At 41.3% G+C, this 19,167-nt stretch overlaps 1 protein-coding gene across 2 annotated transcripts in view; it reads right to left on the bottom strand.

Annotated features, from left to right (window-relative positions):
* kcnh4b (potassium voltage-gated channel, subfamily H (eag-related), member 4b) overlaps positions 1-19,167 on the bottom strand; it is a 100,104-nt gene that overhangs the window by 78,926 nt on the left and 2,011 nt on the right. The window contains exons 2-4 of one of the 2 annotated variants that reach the window (XM_083787722.1): positions 16,916-16,937; positions 9,419-9,515; positions 8,376-8,903 (exon numbers count right to left, since the gene is read on the bottom strand). In XM_083787722.1, coding sequence (XP_083643848.1) covers positions 8,376-8,451 — 76 coding nt within the window. In that variant the 5' untranslated portion in view covers positions 8,452-8,903; positions 9,419-9,515; positions 16,916-16,937. Of the gene's footprint in view, positions 1-8,375; positions 9,216-9,418; positions 9,516-16,915; positions 17,121-19,167 lie in introns of those variants that run through there. The other variant, XM_083787721.1, reaches the window with a different exon arrangement.

Here is a 19,167-nt window from a genome sequence, read left to right as displayed (position 1 = left end):
CCCCTGCCTGTCTTGTCTGCGGGGCCCAATCCTGTGTTAACCCATTTTGAGCGGGAAACCCTTTTGGTGTCTTAAACATTATGTTATAATTTAGCTATTGAAAAATAGCAGATCTACAAGCTCATAGCGCGCCACTCGGTGGCGCGCTATGAGCTTGTAGGTCTGCTATTTTTGAAAAGTCGTCAAAATGTGGCGCAAATCCTTGAATATATATATCAGAGCGGACATTTTTTACTACAATATTTGCTTCTGGGGGTCCCTGGAACTACATATTTTGAGATGGGGGTCCATGGCCCAATAGAGATAATTCTGGGGGTCCTTGACATGAAAAAGGTTGAGCACCACTGACATAGAAACTAATTTTAGGATCAAAATGGCTTAAAGCCCGCTGCAGATGGCCATTAAGACATGTTCATCGGTTAACAATGAGACTCGTTCCCCTTAGGGTTCCTCGTCACCCCCCCCCCCCCATCCACACAGAATAGCGTGTGCGGAGAAAATGAAGGCTGGCTCTTATCTCTGCCCACAGCTGGGCCCATTGAGGGGCCCCTGCAGGCCCCCAGGGGCCGAGAGCTGCTGTCACCGTGCTGCTGGGCTGCAGGGAAGCTTTTCTGAGGAGCCGGGGGGGGCGACAGTACAACTGTCACACCATTGTATTATGTGCATGAAGACACTGACAGTGTCACACACGCACGGAATACATGTACACATTGTACATGCAAGACTGTGGATCATTACACACAGAATTACTCACATACATACACACTTATCGAAACAGTGTTTTTCATAGAACTGAAGAAAATGTATAAATAATTAATAAAACACACACACACACACACACACACACACACACAGACACACACACACACACGTCCCACTGGGAGGGCAGAACGCTGACATTGCTATGAGCTGAATCCTTTAGGTCTACCCTGCCAAAGGTGATCTACTTAACAGAGTCTGACGTTTTACTTATAGGCTGCTATAGTCTATACACTAGGGACCAGAAATATTCTCAAATATCCCATTGTAAGCCTTCTTACCTCCTCATACTTCAGTCCAGGACGTTCATATCCAGATAGGATAAATATTATTGATTTATTTTATTTGTTAGCATGATAAATTATCGAACACTGAACTTCAAAATTACGATTGCATCAAGTCGTAGACTCTGAGCCTCATAACCGATGACTGGAAGAAAGATTTCTCTGCAGATTTACGGCCAATTTTATGGCCAAATTAACATTTTTATGAAGTCAAGATAGAGTTGTTCTATCGGTGTGAATCAATGTGCTGCAGTTTGTCTTGGCAAGAGACTTTTTTTTTTTACACACATAATATATGGAAGGGAATAATGATGTCTTGCATTTGATGTAAAAGAAAAGGAACGACACAGTCAGTAAGAATTTGTAGACATAATCTGTATGTATAAATCCTGTCAGTTTTGTTGTTTCTTTGTATATTTGCTGAGGTTATCTGTTGTGAATGTATTCACATGCTTTTGGGATAGCATTAGTGGTTCCCAAACGTTGTTGCTTTTACAGAAGAGTGGTGAAGCTAATAACATTAATGGCCTGCTCAGGAGGTGATCATTTTGTTGGATTATTGATGTTGTGTAAACACAAAGAGTTTTTATTTAATCCCCTGTCCCTCGATCACTGGTGTGTAAACATTACTGTCTTTCTGTTGGATGGCTTCTATTATGATTCAACAGAGAGAGAGGGGGGGGGGGGGGGGGGAGAGTTTCCATCCCGTTGAAAAACGACTGAATAAGCCACCAAGGACTGCCGGAATGCCATAGCTAAAACAACATTATGAATTATGAAGATGAGAATGACTAAAAATAGAAAAGTTAGACAACAGCCATTTTCATTCATAGCAATGCTGTGCTTCCGTTTCAGAATCACATTCGGGGAAATAGTCAATCCACGGGGGACCGGTTTGTTCAATGCTACAGTATGTGGTTAATTGAATGATGTAGATGAAAATAAGATTCCTCAGGTCCCTTAGCAAGGTAGATGGTTGTGAATATACAGTATGCTTATTAAATGCAGTTTTTTCACATTTATTTTAGCCACCTGCACAAGTAATTATATAAAGTAATTAAACCCCTGCTGAAACTTTGGCATTTTATAGCAGAGTATAAGGGCCAAGTTTTCATAATCTTGCAGAACCAAGCATGTCTGATGTCGGATAAGTCTGATATCTTTGAGTCTTGTATGTTATGAAGATACAGGCACAGGGCCTAATCCTGGCATGGCTTCATTGGTTTGAATCTGGTTGATAACTTTCATTCCATTGTCTCTCTCCTTACTACCCTGTCTTTCTCCTTTGTAGCTTTATAAGCTATTTTCAGCATCGGGTGCTCAGCCACACGGCATGGAGATACTGAGCCATGGTGTGGCGACTTTAGAATCTGGTTTGGGAGTGTGGTGAAAACTGGCAAGCACGTTCAAAGGCATGTGCCCTGCTGCTAGCAACAGATTCTCATCTAGGCCTGTTGTTCTGACTGGACTTCATCCAGCACGATTCCATTAATTGCCGTTTGAGCTAATTTCTTGACAAAGTAATGCCAATCGTGTCCATATTTTAACTTTTTTTAAATTAATTAATTAATACAAAAGTAGCAGATCTACAAGCTCGAAGCAAGGTGGGAAGCAACATGTTATTGAACTTGTCAATCTGCTACTTTCGCTATTTTTTAAATTGAATCCTGAAAATTAACCGTTTTGCACAGAGAAATACAATGGAGTCTGTCAGAAGAGCTGGCACTAGCCTGGTAGGTTTTTTTTTTTCCAACGGCTGATTCCGTCTGTCTTTATATTAATTTAAAACCTTAAAAAATGCATATTCTGCATCACCCAGGGCTCAAACAAATAACCTTTTTTGGAAGCCCCCCACCCACAGGTTCTGGCTAGGGAAAACACTGGCATGCCATAGCATGACTTTACACGACGATTAGGGCAATCACTAGGCTTACATGTGAGGGAGATTTCGAACCTGCAGTGTCAAATATTTTGTTATGAAGCTCATAACGTCGTGAGCTTGTAGATTGGCTATTTCCGAGTTGCCGAAGTATAAGGGTTAAGGTGGTTAAACAAATTTTAGTGCTATACCTTCAAGACCTTTGACTTTCAGTAGACGACTACGCTCAAGCACACTCCAACTCCAATTCCTATACGAACCAGGGTATCTGGCCCTACAGCTCAGATGCCTCTGTGCTGTGTAAGACTCACCACACCCAAACCCCTTTGGTTTAAGCTACTAGCTTCCTTAGACCACCTTCCGAACTACACAGGTTAGATATAGCGGTTTAAGTTCTAATCAGACACCACTGTGGCGGGTCCTAGTCCTAGGCTTTTGTTCTAATTTAGCTGTGGACCCCCTCGAGGGCCCCTGGGGATTCCCCCACATCCCTTTGAGAATCACTGCTCTAGCATGTGCTGAACATAGTGACCCAGTGCTGTAATGGTAACTTTGAAACCTGGATCTCCACCATTTTGTTTTCATCAACCTCCGGCGTGTTTGACATAATTTGTCTCGTACTTTAGATTTCACCATTTCTGGCAAACAGTGGCGACAGCCATTAATTAACCGCCATATCGTTGTGTTTGCATACCCACTCAGAGAGGTGTGTAGCTCCTAATCTCCAAAGCCAAGCTCTTTTCAAAACTGTCCATGGTTAAGTACGAATTGCTGGCGGCAGATTGTGGGGAAATAAAATATAAAGCATGCTCATGTTGAATGTCTCACCAATTGCACACCAGGGTTATTTATTATAGCCAACTAAAACTCACAAAATACTGAAACTAAAACTAGAATTGGAAAAAACCTTTTAGTTAACTGGAATAAAAATAAAAACAAGGCTCTACAAAATAAAAATCTATCCATCTACACCAGTTAATAGTATTTATGTCATCCTTAACTGTGATCGAGGATAAGAATGTGTATGAATGTTGCCATTTCTCTATCGATAATAACACACGTCTGCTTTGGTAAAACCAGAATCTATCTGCCGGCATTAAAGGAAGTCACAGACAGTCATTGCATACTGGAGTGGAAGTAGGGGGCGTGGCCATAAATTCTGTCTAGATATTATGATACGATACGATATTTGTTGTTTACATAACAATGTCAGTTCAGTTCAGTTTTTTTTTTCGTGTCCGTTGCTTGAGTCTTGTCCGATATCCGAAAAAGGCCTAGGGAGAAGCCATAGGCTTGTCAGGCCCTACCCCTGGAGTCCATAATTTGCATATTTAAGTGCACGTGTTGTAGACTGATGGTTATCTGTCTACCTGCACAGTGCATACATTCCATATTTATGCTTAGATATTTTTAATTAAAATCGATATTTCGATAGTTACTATATTGTTACACCCTAGTAATTGGCAACCCACCTGAACATGCATTTTCTGTTTATTAAAGAGCTGAAGACGAGGAGGCTCCTGTTACTGAATACTGAAACAATTACTAAATCAATATAGAGCATTAACGGTTTGATATAACTTAAATTGTCTTTACGTGACACATCGCGGGAAGATCATCTGTTGTCAGAAAGCAAAGCCGCCATGCATACCAGTAGTACCGCTATTATAACCATAATAAATACAACAAAACATATTGAGGGACCCTATATACTTGAACAAAAATAGCCTATCTACAAGCTCATATACAGGATAATGTTCGCAAAATGTTCAAAAATTTTCAGTAAATAGAGAAGATGCATTGCGATGCATTGTGACTGAGCTTACATCCACTCGTTTCTGAAATAGTATATTGATATGCCCATACTGTACCAAGATTAGTGCGTTTAATTAATTACGGACGGATGCTGGGGTTAATTACGGTTAATTACGGTAATCAATCAATCACTTGAACCCCAGCATCCGTCCGTATTCTGGGGAAAACGTTCACTGAATATGGCCGATCGCCACCCGTCACAGCGTGACGCGGTGTGAGCTTGCCGATCGGCTATATTCAGCGAAGATATTTAATGTAGAGCAAAAACAGAAAATACACTAGCATAGAGCCCTGAGGAACTCCGGTCAACCATATGGGGTTTAAATGGTTAACTTGACATAACATTAAATGCTGTCTGATGCGAGCAGAGGAGCAAGGAGGCCAACGGGGACATCTGGGGTCAGCTGTGTGACATGTGGCTTTAGATACCATCAGCGTGTCTCAGCAGCCAAAGAATAAAAAGGTTATCAGTGACATGGTGTGAAAAGGTTGGAACAGCGGTGAATGCAAGCCCGTAAGTTTTAGGTCCTCTCTCGACAGAGAGGGGTAATTGCAATTGTAACATCCGGAATTCGAACCCGGTTGACCGAAAATGTTAACGCTCACGAAGAGGAAATCTGCCCTTGGGAAGGGGAGGTATTGGGTTTATGTGCTTCAGGCAGGGCTACTTGTCAACAAGTAGGTGCCCTACACGACACCAGGGTCTACATTTCTCAGTGGACCAGTAAGGAGACCACCTTCAACAACTGTGGAAGTACTAGATATATTGTACCTAATAACATACTATACAAGTATACAGATTGGTTAAAATAGCATTTTATTTTTATGTTAAAAATAAGATTAGTTTTAAAAAAGTGGCATTTTTAGGGTGCAGTTCTATTTCTTACAACAGTACAACCCCTTTCTTCTCTTGTATGGTTTCACTTATGTCTGTTCCTTTGTCGTGTTTCTCTCACTAACGTCTGTCTCACTTCTACACAGGTGTTGTCATCAAAGCGCCTTTTCTGCTCTTTCACTTTAACCACTTAAGCACATATACTGTATATGTCGGCATACAATGAATAGCGAAAATAGACGAACTTCAAGCTCAAAACACGTGGACTAGTTGTGATCTAGATAGACATCTATTTTTAAAATATATATATTTTGTAAATGTAGCACTTGGGTGGCGCAGTGGTAAAGTACCTACAGTACCTAAATAAGGTCTAGGGGGGTACGATTGCAGTGTTGTCGAGTGTCCATATGAACACAATCGGTCCGTGTTCTGTTCGGGAGAGGGAAGCCGGGTGGGGAGAGTGATATTTGTCACTGCACGTACTCCTACAGGCTAGTATAGTGTTTGGTGGGAGGAGTGTGATGAATGCTCTACTGTACATCTTCCCAGTGGGGGCTCCTCACTGGCAGGTGAGCCAGTAGGCTACAAAAGCAGTGACAATCCACAGACATGTTTTTTCTTATGTTTGCCTAAATGGATAATAGCTGGTTGAAAATGGATAAAAGAAAAGCTTGGCAGCAGCTGTTCTTTGTTGTGTCGTGTTTAGTTTACAATCTTTGATGATTTACTTTGGTGGAGGAGAAGTAAGCCTACATATTCCATTTCCGTGGCTTTATTGATTAGTTTAGTTTTCCGTCTGTTTTGATTCGTTTAGCTGACTCTGACAGACCATCCTCTCTTGTGTTTGTAATAGGCTGGACGTCTCCCGTTGGTGTAGCTTTATTCGTTTAAGTTATATTAAAGTAATTATTTTGTTGATTTGAATCTCTAGTCGCTTTTTTATTGGTGTCAATTAGACCGGAGTCCCGCAGGGGTCTATACTAGACCCCTTCCTTTTCCCCCTCTATAGTCAAAATCTTTACTGACTCACAATGTGTCACAAGTTGAGCTTGTAGATCTGCTACAGTACTTTTGCTGGATGTTCGCCCCAGAATAGGGACGCTAGTGTCCATGGAGTTAATGGTGAGGCTGTAACAGTGGTCTAAGTTCGGAGATTGTATAGGCTCTGTAGTTTGCATTATTTTACATTAATTACTTTTGAAGGGTAATGTTTTTGAGTGGTGCCTCCGCTCCATTACGGAGCTATGTCCGTCCGTATGTCTGTCTCTGTGTCTGTATGTCCGAGCACAGAAAGCTGCAATACCAAGTGGCCAGTACAGTACAGCACAGAGTAAAGTGGCAAAGAGTACACTACAGTACGAGCCCTAGGCCGTTCCTTGGGCTCTGGATGTTCCGGGGACCCCCACACGGACCCCCTGGGGACCCCCACATGGTAACTGTCATTTCTCGACCGCTTCGGACATGCGGCAGCTCACCGGAACCGGACCGGCCCCTTGGGCATGTTCCTGGGGGGAACATGGGGGAGTACAGCAACTTTAACAATAAATGTATAGTTGCACCGCTCAGTTCACACAGGTGTGATTTTTTATAGTGTATGATTTAAGGTGGCTGTCGAAGCCCTTTCAAGATATACCTTTTAAGAAATGCATATACATATCTAATGCTATAGAAATAAGTAAATCATTATGCTTGAGTGAATATTTTCAGTATCACTCAAAAATATATATCTGATCTGACCCTGTTCCCGAGTAGTTAGTCTCTGTGTTGGTTTCATGCTTCAAAGCAATGAATGTTTTAAAACTGAAAACAGACCCTAATAAGCTACATGTCCCTGTGCGTGCACGATGTGATTGAGCCGCCGCCGCCCGTCGTGCCCCAGTGCTTTGAGCTCTGGAGAGCGCTTCTAAAAACTCATTAAGAGTGACTGACTCACTGACTAAGCAAGCTACAGTATAATTGTACACATATCAATTACGCAATAACATTGCCGACTTTTACTATAATGTTTACATCCCTATTCCCTATTCACTGTGTGGAAATCAGACCTGGCTTGGTTGGAAAGTATTTGCACGAACAGACAACTCATTCAGCTGAAACGAGGCTTACTGGAGGATATCAGGCCGTATTGACAGAGGAATAGACATGAGCATCCCATGGCATTTGTGTACGAGGAGCCACAATCTCCCCTGAGGTGCCACAAGGTACAAAACAACACCAGTCATGCAGAAACTACACTGCTGCCTGATGCTGACATCGACCACAATTGTTTACGCTTCTACAACAACTCAAGCGCGGCTGGAGCTCTAAATGTGGCAGGTTTGCCTGCATCCCAGAGTCCCTGACAGCATTAATATAAATCTATTCTACACTACACTTTTATTATTTATTTTTTCAGTTATTTCCCACGAGCGATGTAGCTGTACGGTGAAGTACAGTATGTATAAATTAGGCTTCAGTAAAACTGAATTATCCTCACTGTGGTGTGGTCACAGAACAGAGAAAACAAGCCGCTAGTAGATCTCAGTTTTCTCATCACCACATGCAGGTGATGCACACAAACATACCATATACTGTATTATTTGTTGTCCTAATACTAATCTGCTTTGTCCCCATTCCATATGGTTAAATGCATTCAGTAACTGTGCGAAGGCAAGGCAATTGTCAATTGCATTATTACAACTAGTAAATAAAAGTAAATAAATAAATAGTAAATAAAAAGAAAGCAAGAAGAAGAAGCAAGTAGCCTGACAAAGACGTTGATAAATTAAATAGTCATCGAATATGGCTGTATTTGTGTACTTACGGGTGCCATCAAAGCGGGTGGCGATGGTGTCCAGAAAGGTGTTCTGGGGGGCCAGAAGGCCCTTCATCACAGGCATCTTGACCCAGATGTGGGGTGGCCGGCCAGTGGTCACACCATCCTAGAAGCACAGCGGGGGGCTTCGGAGGGGTCCCAGCGGCTCGCAGGGGGACGTGGGGGTAACAGTGCAACACCAAGCAGGGGACACACATCTAAAAGTCCCTCTCCACGCACCGTGTCCTCGAAGTAGGACAATCCACCCTGGGAAGAGTAAGACAGGGAAGTCCAACAACGCAGGGGTTTGAGAACGATTCGGGTAGCCTAGATGGGCAGCCTGTAGAGCAGGAAAGGGGTGTCGCTCATCAGCCCATCATCTATACGGATCGGCCAGGAGACTCCGGGCCTTCGTAATGTCCAGGACGGAGGTGTCACGTCGGGTCGCCCGAGCTGCTGCTGATCTCCTCCCTTCAGCTGGAGAGATCAGCTCATCACAACAGGCTGTGGGAGAAGTTATCCTTTAAGTCCACCACACTTCCCATTCATCACAGGCACACAAGGGGACAAATAAGAAAAAGAGAAAGAGAGCAAAGTATTTTGTCTTTCTGTGGAAGTCTGTCGGCTCCCTGCCTCTGTTCTGTCAAAGATCTAAAGACAGCAGAGGAGTTACATCTTCTTCTTAAGCTTTATGGCTCTGCCTCGCTGTCCTCCGCTCCGCTACTCTCTCTCTCTCTTTCTCTCCCCCACGCGCTCTCTGTCTCTCCTGCAATCTACTCCTTCGACAGCTCAGCCAATGAGATCCCAGGGTTGTGCACGTTGGCATTTTCTATAGAAACCTGTTCTCATCTGAGAGGGGAGGGGACCAGAGGGGCGGGGAGGGGAGAGAGCAAAGGAAAGATGAAAAGGGCAGGGGTAGCGGGGGCAGGGGAGGGGGCGGGGGTGGTGAGTCCTTTTCGGAGCTGCTGACAGCGCTATCGCACCCCTCAGTGCAACTATCAGACTATGGGTTTTGTATGAAATGTCCAGCGACAGGGGAAAAGATGGATTACCTGCACTGTTGATCAATGCGAGGCATTGTGCTTAGCGTGACTGCATCCTATTGTCCTGTAGAGTATTCACATAGTGAGGGGAATCCAAGTTGGGAATCTGGAGGAGGGAAAGATGGGTTAGCTTTAAAAGACATTGTTTTAACACACATGTACGATACCATGCATGAACTATGTACAATACCATATGCTTCAACTATACCATGCATGCGCTTTATGATGCATGAATTATACCATGCATGAGCTATATCATGCATAAACCATACCATGCATGAACTATACCCCTAGGCATGAGATATACCATAAACAAATGTACGTCGTTTAGCATGTATGAATTATACCTAGGGATGTCCTGATTCGATTCCGATCATTTGATTTTGAATATCTGCCAATACCTATTTTTCCCGATTTCCCGGCTTTTTGTGTTAAATCCTTTTAACAATGTTTGTAAAATCGTACCTCTGTACTATTGGCAAACTGTTAATAAAGCATTCAATCAATGAAAATGAACCATGTATGTGTTACACCATGCATGAACCATGACATGCACAAACTATTAAAGATGGAGTGCCACCATTTTTTTCCACCCTAAAACATGATCATTATTACAAAACTTTTTCCAAAAAGTGTACAGTATTTGTTAAAATCATGCTTTTATGTGGACACTCCCACCAGTTCATTAAGTGGTCTGCCTGGTGGGTGGTGATGGGTGGTGATCCACCTGAACTGAAGCCGCACCAACAGCTGTAGTTGTATGATAAAGGGGGAGGGGTTAGGGGAGGGGCTGATAGTGTGGTGTCACTATATTACTGTTTACTTCATTGGCCCGTTTGACTGTCAAGGGTTCAGCCTCCAGGAAGAAACCCTAAATACAAAGTTAATACACCATTGCACATAAAAACAACTCCAGGATGTCTAATGAAGTACTGTCACCTCATAGACACATGCCAAACTGGAAAAATAAAAAGATTGTGGCACTCCATCTTTAAGACAGTGAATAATGTTTTATGTGGAAATAAAACGTAACAATGTAATTATAATATACCACCAGAAGGCCAAAGCGGAATAAAATATGTATCATAATACATTTTTAAAATAAGAAGAGTGCCCATACAATATTAAGAAGCTGCTGAGACCCACATGCAGTAACATGTTCCTTCTGTCGCAAGATGGCTTTCAACGTGAGGAAGGTATAGCTGCCAATCTTAAAATACCATTCCTAATTTCCTAGACTACAGAGGATGTTTCTATAACTTCTCACTGGACCATTCATTCATTCAGGCTTTCTGGAAGAATTAGGGCCCTGGAATAAAAGCTGCTGAGAGCGGATTAAAAGGATTTACCGGGAGATGTTTTGCTAAACACACCAAACTAACATTGTGTCTTAATTCACTCCCACCCAAGCAGAACATAACAGCTTAGAGAAGACAAGCGATGGGAACACACAAGTTCCGTTATTCCCTCCAATTTACAAGGCTCCGGGTCGTTCTAATCTCCATGAGAGAAAAAAGGCTATTGTTGACTATTTTCATTATTGTAAAGATTGTGTAGCCACGTTTGCTTTACGTATAGACAGGAAACGCGGCATGCAACACATCAGGCCTGTGCACTAAACAAGGAGGTGTGATAGGTTATAGCATGAAAGCAGATTAACAGAGTATAGATTATGTCGTATTTAAACAACGTAAACACACAAGCAAATGCAAACCTAAAACAAACTAACATATTTAGTCATGCTAAAGTTGCATAAAATAATATTTATAAGAACAGGTTAAAAAACGTCGTTACATAAATAGAATTCATAGGTTTAGGTTAGTTGCAGAGGATAATAAACAACAACAATAAAAGATAGACGATATGCAATGCAATTCGAATATGAATAAGCCAGCCCGGCTGCAACACAGACAGGTCCCCAGGTGACATCTATGCATTCATCTCTGGTACAACCTGCTATATTCCTGATTCTTAATTGTAAGATTAAGATTAATGGAAGGAATGGAGAGCATAATATGCTCACCACTTACTTGTCTTACTCACACATATTATGTGTGAGTACCGGAGTGTTAATTTAACTGTACACCAAATGGTCTTTATCGTGGTAGGAGGATTTGATAATAACTAGATATTTGACAGTCTCTTGAACTGTCGATATTCTGACTAGAACAATATTATTTTTCCTCGTCCGTGACCCCTTTTTTATGCATTTCAACGCAAACCTGGTTTGGATGACAAAAGCTGTTTATGGTATACTGTACTGTAGGTATAGTTTACCACCACTCCAGCTGGAAATGTATGGGATTAATTGCAAACTGGGAGGGCAGAGGCCAGGACAAGCAGCAGCAGCAGATGTTGGCCAGATTCAAGATTTGTATCTTTACATCTTCTTCTACAAGAGTGCACAAGAGTAAAATTATTAGATTTTGGTTCCTCAGCTTTGTAGTAGCAATAATAAACAATAACTAACAACATAAATAGTTATTTGATTACCGGCCGGCAAGACTGATCGCTGTGTCATTTCCCCTGCTCTCTATCTGGCTTTCCTAGCTGTGACTCACTCTCTCTTACACACAAATATTTGAGTAAATACAATAAATAAAGTAGTAAATAATAGGGCAGTCATATGATTAACATTTTTAATCAGATTAATCACAGCTTAAAAACGAATTAATCATTATTAATCACCATTCGAACTATGTCCAAAATATGCCATGTTTTCCTTGTTGTGGAAATGGAAAGTAAGTTAATAAGCTTTAGGCAAACATTGGAACATTCTTTCTGTAACAGACAATACAGTATTTTGTTTAACCAAACCACCTTTTTATAACCAAAAGAACATGGCCAACCCAACATGGCCTACACATTAGTGTAGTTCTCATCGGGCCTGAAAATGAAAGCCCGGCCCGGCACTACCCTAACTGGGCCTAACACTTACCATAATGGTAGGCCTGAAAACCAGAAAAAGCCTGAGTGAAAGAGAGAGAGAGAGAAAAGACACTATATGGCCATTTGCCGTGGCGCCTGGCGCTGTGTTTCAATTGTTATACAGAGTGAGTGACAGAGAGAACGGACTTATAGTCGCCGAAATAAAGGATTTATGTAACTCAGGTTGGTTGGCTGTTAATCTTCCATTTCCACCACTCTAATGGCTTCCAGGGGTGAATATCTCTGACTCTGAGTCTGAAGTAGCAGCTGCCTTTAATTCCTCTGAACTGAAGCAGTTATGTCCAGTCACCGTTCGCAAAGTGCAACATTCACCGTTGTACACCATCATTCACCGTTGTGCAACAGTCCCGAACAGAGCTACAATGTTATTATCAATAGTTATCAACTGCCAACTTGGCTATAATATAATAGTTTATCAATCAATCATCAATCATTGCCTCTCAATCCCATACGCGTCAGTCCCATGCATCACAGACTGTGTCCAAAAGAATAGACACCATATACACCAGATACAAACCACCAATGCACCGCTCATGGCATGTCTACAGCTTACGGATGTGTTATTTTGGACACATAACAATGAGGTGCGCTGCGCGACGACGGCTACAATACTAAGCATTTTGGAAACGAAATAGCCTATACAGTGGCCTGTAACATTGGGTGGTCATCATGTAACTTGCTTGTATCTTACGTGTATGCAGTGAACATTCACGTTTACGTTATATGGAGAGTTTACCGTGGTGAGGTTGATTGATTAGGTCAGGGAGGACATTAGGTTGTTATTCAGCGCAACCAGCTGGGTTTAATGAGACAGTAGTGCAACATGAAACCCCAACTTGTCCAAACGAGCTATCGTGCGATGATCTTATAAAACATGTTTGCATATGGCAAGTTAACTGAAGTTATACTGTATAGAAAATGACTGATGCTGAGCAGCTCATTTGGTTTGCAAACCAGAGAACAGCCAGCAATAGCAACAAGTTAGTAAGTAGCAACAACAGCCACCAGCACCAGAGCAGCAGCATGAAACAGCCAGTGCAGTGCGCTGTGCTCCCCCCTACACTCCCCCTCCTCCAGACAGTCACATAGTCAAAGTGAATCACCAAGACTGCGCATCCGTTAATTGCGTTAAATATTTTACGCAATTCATTAATGCCGTTAACGCGATAATTTTGACAGCCTTACCAAAACAAATAAAGGCATACTGGAGTAACTGGACGCAGTTGATCACCATAATCAATTGATATGAAAAAGGTGTGAAAAGGCATCACAGGGGGAGGTACATACGAAAATAGGCGTCAAAAGGCGCAATTGGCAATGGGTGAGTTAACCTGACCTCATTCAATGTTGTTCCTCTGGGCGCAGGGGTCACTGAAGGTTGGTACTGTATGTGCCCGTTTGCTCCCAGCACCACCCCAGTGGGTTCTGCTTTCTATAAGGGTTCTGTTTAGCCACCATTTTTTCCTTTTGAAACCAAAAAGTCTGGGTACGCGAGGCTACCATCCACCCAACCAAACACAAAAAGGAAACCCACACCCAGAGGATAAACACAGGTGTTACCAATGGTACTAATTAACCACTTGACCCCCAAGTGGTTAAGGCTCTGCATGGTACAATACCATTCAGGTCATACAGTCAGGGTGCTGCTATTTATACATGCCCTCGCATCTCAAACCCCCCCATCACAATAGTGACTTTTAAGACAAGACTTAAAGATGGAGAACAAAGGCCCATGTACTTTGAATAATTATGCCCTCCACAGTACAGGTGAACTGTACTGAATTTGATTAGGAGGGGAAAGGAGCAGTGAAAGTCCCTGGGCTGGATAGCAGACTGAAAGAGAGTAATATTCCCCTTCTCAGATCCTATTCAAGCCCCGGTGCCTCTTCACTGTTATCCATTTTTAATGGCTTCTCATTGTCCTGCGTCCATGTACTGCATCCATCTTTGCTTGTCATTAACAAAGAGGCCAATCTATTATACATGTTCATGATCTGCCGCCTGGTCTAAGGCCATATGCCACGGGCACAGACGAGTAGCTGTAATTATCCCAACTACATTTCCAAACAGTTATAGCTTTATTTGGGTTGACACTTTAAAAATATAACTGTACTGTACTGGTCTATACTTGAACTTGTTGTGAAACATCAGTCACAGCGCCAGTAATGTCCCAACTTTGCATCTAGCCAAGTTTAGTCCAAACACCAGGATGTGAACTTGATCCACCTGCACTTTATCGAGGAAGCATTGGGACGTGACTGGTGTGCACTTAGGACAGCCAAATATCCCAGAATGCATTTCAAACCAACCAGTAACATGCAGTGGTGGAAGAGAGAACTCAAATTATTTTAGAAAATACTGCTGTTGTTGTGTCACAAAATGTAGTTTTAAGATGTTTTAGGTGATACATTTGTTTTTTTACACTTCCAATTTGAGGTTGATGTATCAATATAGACTAGTTGAAAATGTGCTCCTACTTTCTGGAGATGTGAGGTCTCTCTGTATTGTCACACACAGCAGCTGATAAGAGCAGCGAGCTGCAGCCGACAATCTCGTGACCTCAAGTACAAGTTCATCTCAAACTACAAAGATGCCTTCTCAGTCTGATCTCATAAACTTGAGAGAATGTTCTCAAGTGAACTTGAGAGGATAATGTATGATAAGGGCGTGGGTTGACTGGGTTCCCTGTAAAACTGAAAAGGCTTTGAGCTAAATTAAGTATCTGTTATCTGGCTAAATTGAATCTAGTCATAATTTATATTATAATTATGTTATCATTATCATTATAAATTATCATAATATAGCCTACATCTTAAACTATAAAACTGTCTAAAACAGATCTATCGTATTGGGGACAATTGCGTTCCTTCATTCATTCATATTGATGTGCATATGTTTGAATTATGCCTTCACCAGTGATGTGCTAACATGAGATTCGTGTGCAAACATTGCTGTGTGGTCAGTGTGGTTTGCTGTATGGTGTATGCGTGTGGCAGCGTGAACGACACTGTGATTGGTCTACATTTGTGGGACAGAGATACATAAATACAGACACACGCACCCCGATGGCTGGCTCCTTTGGCACCACGCCATAAACATGGGAGTTTAGCTACGGTCATTTAAGAAGGGGAAATGGCTTTGTATGTTCCGTGAAATTGGCTTATAGTAGCCTATACAAGTAATGTTATCTTTGAAGCAAAGTTCTTAGCTTTAAAGCTACTTAAAGCTTGTAACATGCATTTAACATGTAAGCTGATATAAAGAGCCTGTCCGTATACATTTGATTTACAAGGTTTATATATCTCTTTTTAATTAAATTTGAATTTACTATTATGAAAGGTTCTATACAAATCAAGATGATCATTATTAAAGAGAAATAGCTTCAGTTAATTTAAAGGTTGACTTTTTTATAAGTTTATGAGTAATGTTTGTCAAAGAAAAGAAGCAGCTTTTCCAGATTGAAGAACTGGCGCTATAATCCTGCTTTGGTGCTTAAAGCAGCAGTAGATAAGCCATGCACAGAGTATCATTCACACAAACACACACACACATTAAACCCATCCTCCCTTCCCTCGGTAAAGCCATTGAGAAATCCAGGCCATCGCCATTCTTTCTTACATCCCTCACGCTGAATAAACGTGTGACAGAGACAGATGTGCTCGCTCGCTCTGTGTTTGTGTGAATGTGTGTGCGTGAGCAAGAGGATAAACCCTTGAGGCGCATGAAGCTTACAGACAGAGGTAGAGACAGATAGAGGCTGCCTGTCTGCTTGCATGTATACAAACACAGAAATACATATTTCAACCATGTAAGCCCTCATCAGATGTTAGTTACCATGGATAGAATAATTTCAGTTTAATAGCCGACATTCAGCTTCCCTAAAGTGATAATGCACTGGAAACTTACACAACAGATAGGGCTCAAGCATTACATGTGTACTGTACAATCTAATGCAAATGGATAAATGAGTGTGTACATGACAGGTCATGTGTCACATCATGTAATCAATTCCTCCCCAACTGTTCAACAGCCTCATTGACTTCCATTATACAATTACATTTAAATATTTTAAAAAGTTATACATTATGTGGACAAAAATACTTTGTATTTTACATACAAATATTGCCGCTGATCTGTCCAGTGGTTTGTAAGATTATACAGACCCCTCTAATAAATAGACGACTAGTCTGTTGCAGAAAAGTAAGCCTTGCCGAGCCATGAGACCCATCTCCTGCTTCTGTAGCGTGAGGCAGCTTGATGTACACCCCCTGGACATGACGCTAGTATGTCGCAGGGACTTGCCCCCAATCCAACCCTTGATGCTGAGTGCCAAGCAGGGAGGCATTGGGTCCCATTTTTCAGAGTCTTAATTGTATGACCCAGCCGGGGATCGAACCCCACCCTCCCAGTCTCAGGGCAGACACTCAAACCACTCAAACCACAAGGCCACTGAGCTGGTCACAGTCTGTTGCAGAGTCATGCCCTAAAGGCGTATTCTGTTCAACAACCAGAAACAAGTATAATGAAATGTATCAGTATGAAATTACTGTTCATTACCTGTTCTGTGGGACTTTGTTTTCTGTGAGAAAGAAAGAAAGAAGTAATTTGCATGGGTAATGGAATACAAAGGGACAATCATTTCCAGTGAAGGAGGAATCAGAAACGATTTATCGCCAGACAAGTAATTACAAGGATACATATACATTAGACACTTCCAATATTAGTCTAAACATTAGAGTAGACACATCCATCCATTCAGACAGTGTAGAAGTCTGTACATTAGACAGTAACATTCAGACAGTATACTATATTAGACACAACATCCATTCAGATAGTAGACTATATTAGACACAGCATCCATTCATACAGTAGACTATACATTAGACACAGCATCCATTCATACAGTAGACTATACATTAGACACAACATCCATTCATACAGTAGACTATATTAGACACAGCATCCATTCATACAGTAGACTATATTAGACACAGCATCCATTCAGACAGTAGACTATATTAGACACAGCATCCATTCAGACAGTATACTATATTAGACACAACATCCATCCATTCATACAGTAGACTATATTAGACACAGCATCCATTCAGACAGTAGACTATATTAGACACAACATCCATCCATTCATACAGTAGACTATATTAGACACAGCATCCATTCATACAGTAGACTATATTAGACACAACATCCATTCATTCATACAGTAGACTATATTAGACACAACATCCATTCATACAGTAGACTATATTAGACACAACATCCATTCAGACAGTAGACTATATTAGACACAGCATCCATTCAGACAGTAGACTATATTAGACACAACATCCATTCAGACAGTAGACTATATTAGACACAACATCCATTCATACAGTAGACTATACATTAGACACAACATCCATTCATACAGTAGACTATATTAGACACAACATCCATTCATTCATACAGTAGACTATACATTAGACACAGCATCCATTCATACAGTAGACTATATTAGACACAGCATCCATTCAGACAGTATACTATATTAGACACAACATCCATTCAGACAGTAGACTATATTAGACACAACATATCTATCTTTGTGAAGGGTACCAGTCGATGGTCGTCTTCGCAAGGTAAATTTAGCTTGTCGTTTCCTGCCTTTTTCTTTTTTCTAATCACACTTGCAGCCAAAATAGAGCAGGGAGTTAAATCTCTGCCGAAATGGGACGTTACTAAAAATAATAGCCCACTTTATAAATGCAGGAGCCTGCAGGAGAAAAGGATGCTGGGAAACAATACACCAGATGTCATAGATCACACCGGGCTAAAGCTGACTTAATACTCCCTCCACACGACCGTCGCTGGTCCACAAGGTCTGATCTTCAAGCAAACAACAAAAGTGATGTTTCTCCAGATTGAGTAGGCTATCAACTAGGCTGAACTTAACTCAGCACAAAGCTTCAGAACAGAATGCTTTTGTCAACACATGGATATATCTCCTTTTTGTTGAATTATTAGAACAGTTGAGTTTGTAGCTCAGCAGAATGTACTTTGAGTAGCAGAGAAAATGCTGATTCTAATGTTTTTCTACTCAGATGAAGATGCAGTAGCAAAATGGCTACTTCTTGGCTTACTTCTTTGCACTATTTTACAAACAATATCTGTGTTGTCCAGCGGCTTCCTCCGGGTTAGTCCTAGGTGAAGTCTTAAAACGTTAGTTTACATTAGAAATACTAAATAATCATTTAGAAGAAAGGGGTCTTTACTGCCAATGTTATACTGTATATTTGGGTTTCATGCATGGCATAGGCTTAGGGATGTGCCGATGATGATGAGACATTTTGGCCGATAACCAATATTACCGATATGATCTCATTCTGTATTAAAAAATATATACAAATTTTATCCATTATGAAAAATACATGTAACAGGGTATCTGCACTGCAGGCTTAGGCAAGTCAGATTTAACTTTAATACCTATTATTTATAATATTGTGAGCTTGTAGATCTGTTCAAGCTGTTACTTTGAACCAATGCCGATTAGTACAAAAAACAACTAGAATCGACCGATACCTATGTGTTTGCCCATTAATCTCCATTCACTAGTTAGGGTAAAAATGTCCATGTGCGCAAATACAAAAGGACGACAGTTACAACAGCTATATAGAAGCTCACAGACAGCCCATTACTTTGTGCCGTGCTGTGAGCTTGTACATCTGCTATTTAAAATATAAATGTTGTATATATATTTTCATAGAATCAGCCTCAGGTCTTAAAGGGAAACGTCACCCTTTTTGCAAAAA

Source organism: Protomyctophum parallelum (assembly GCF_964188405.1).
Source record: "Protomyctophum parallelum genome assembly, chromosome: 17".
Classification (NCBI taxonomy): Eukaryota; Metazoa; Chordata; class Actinopteri; order Myctophiformes; family Myctophidae; genus Protomyctophum; species Protomyctophum parallelum.
This window is presented reverse-complemented; position numbering and strand designations above follow the sequence as displayed.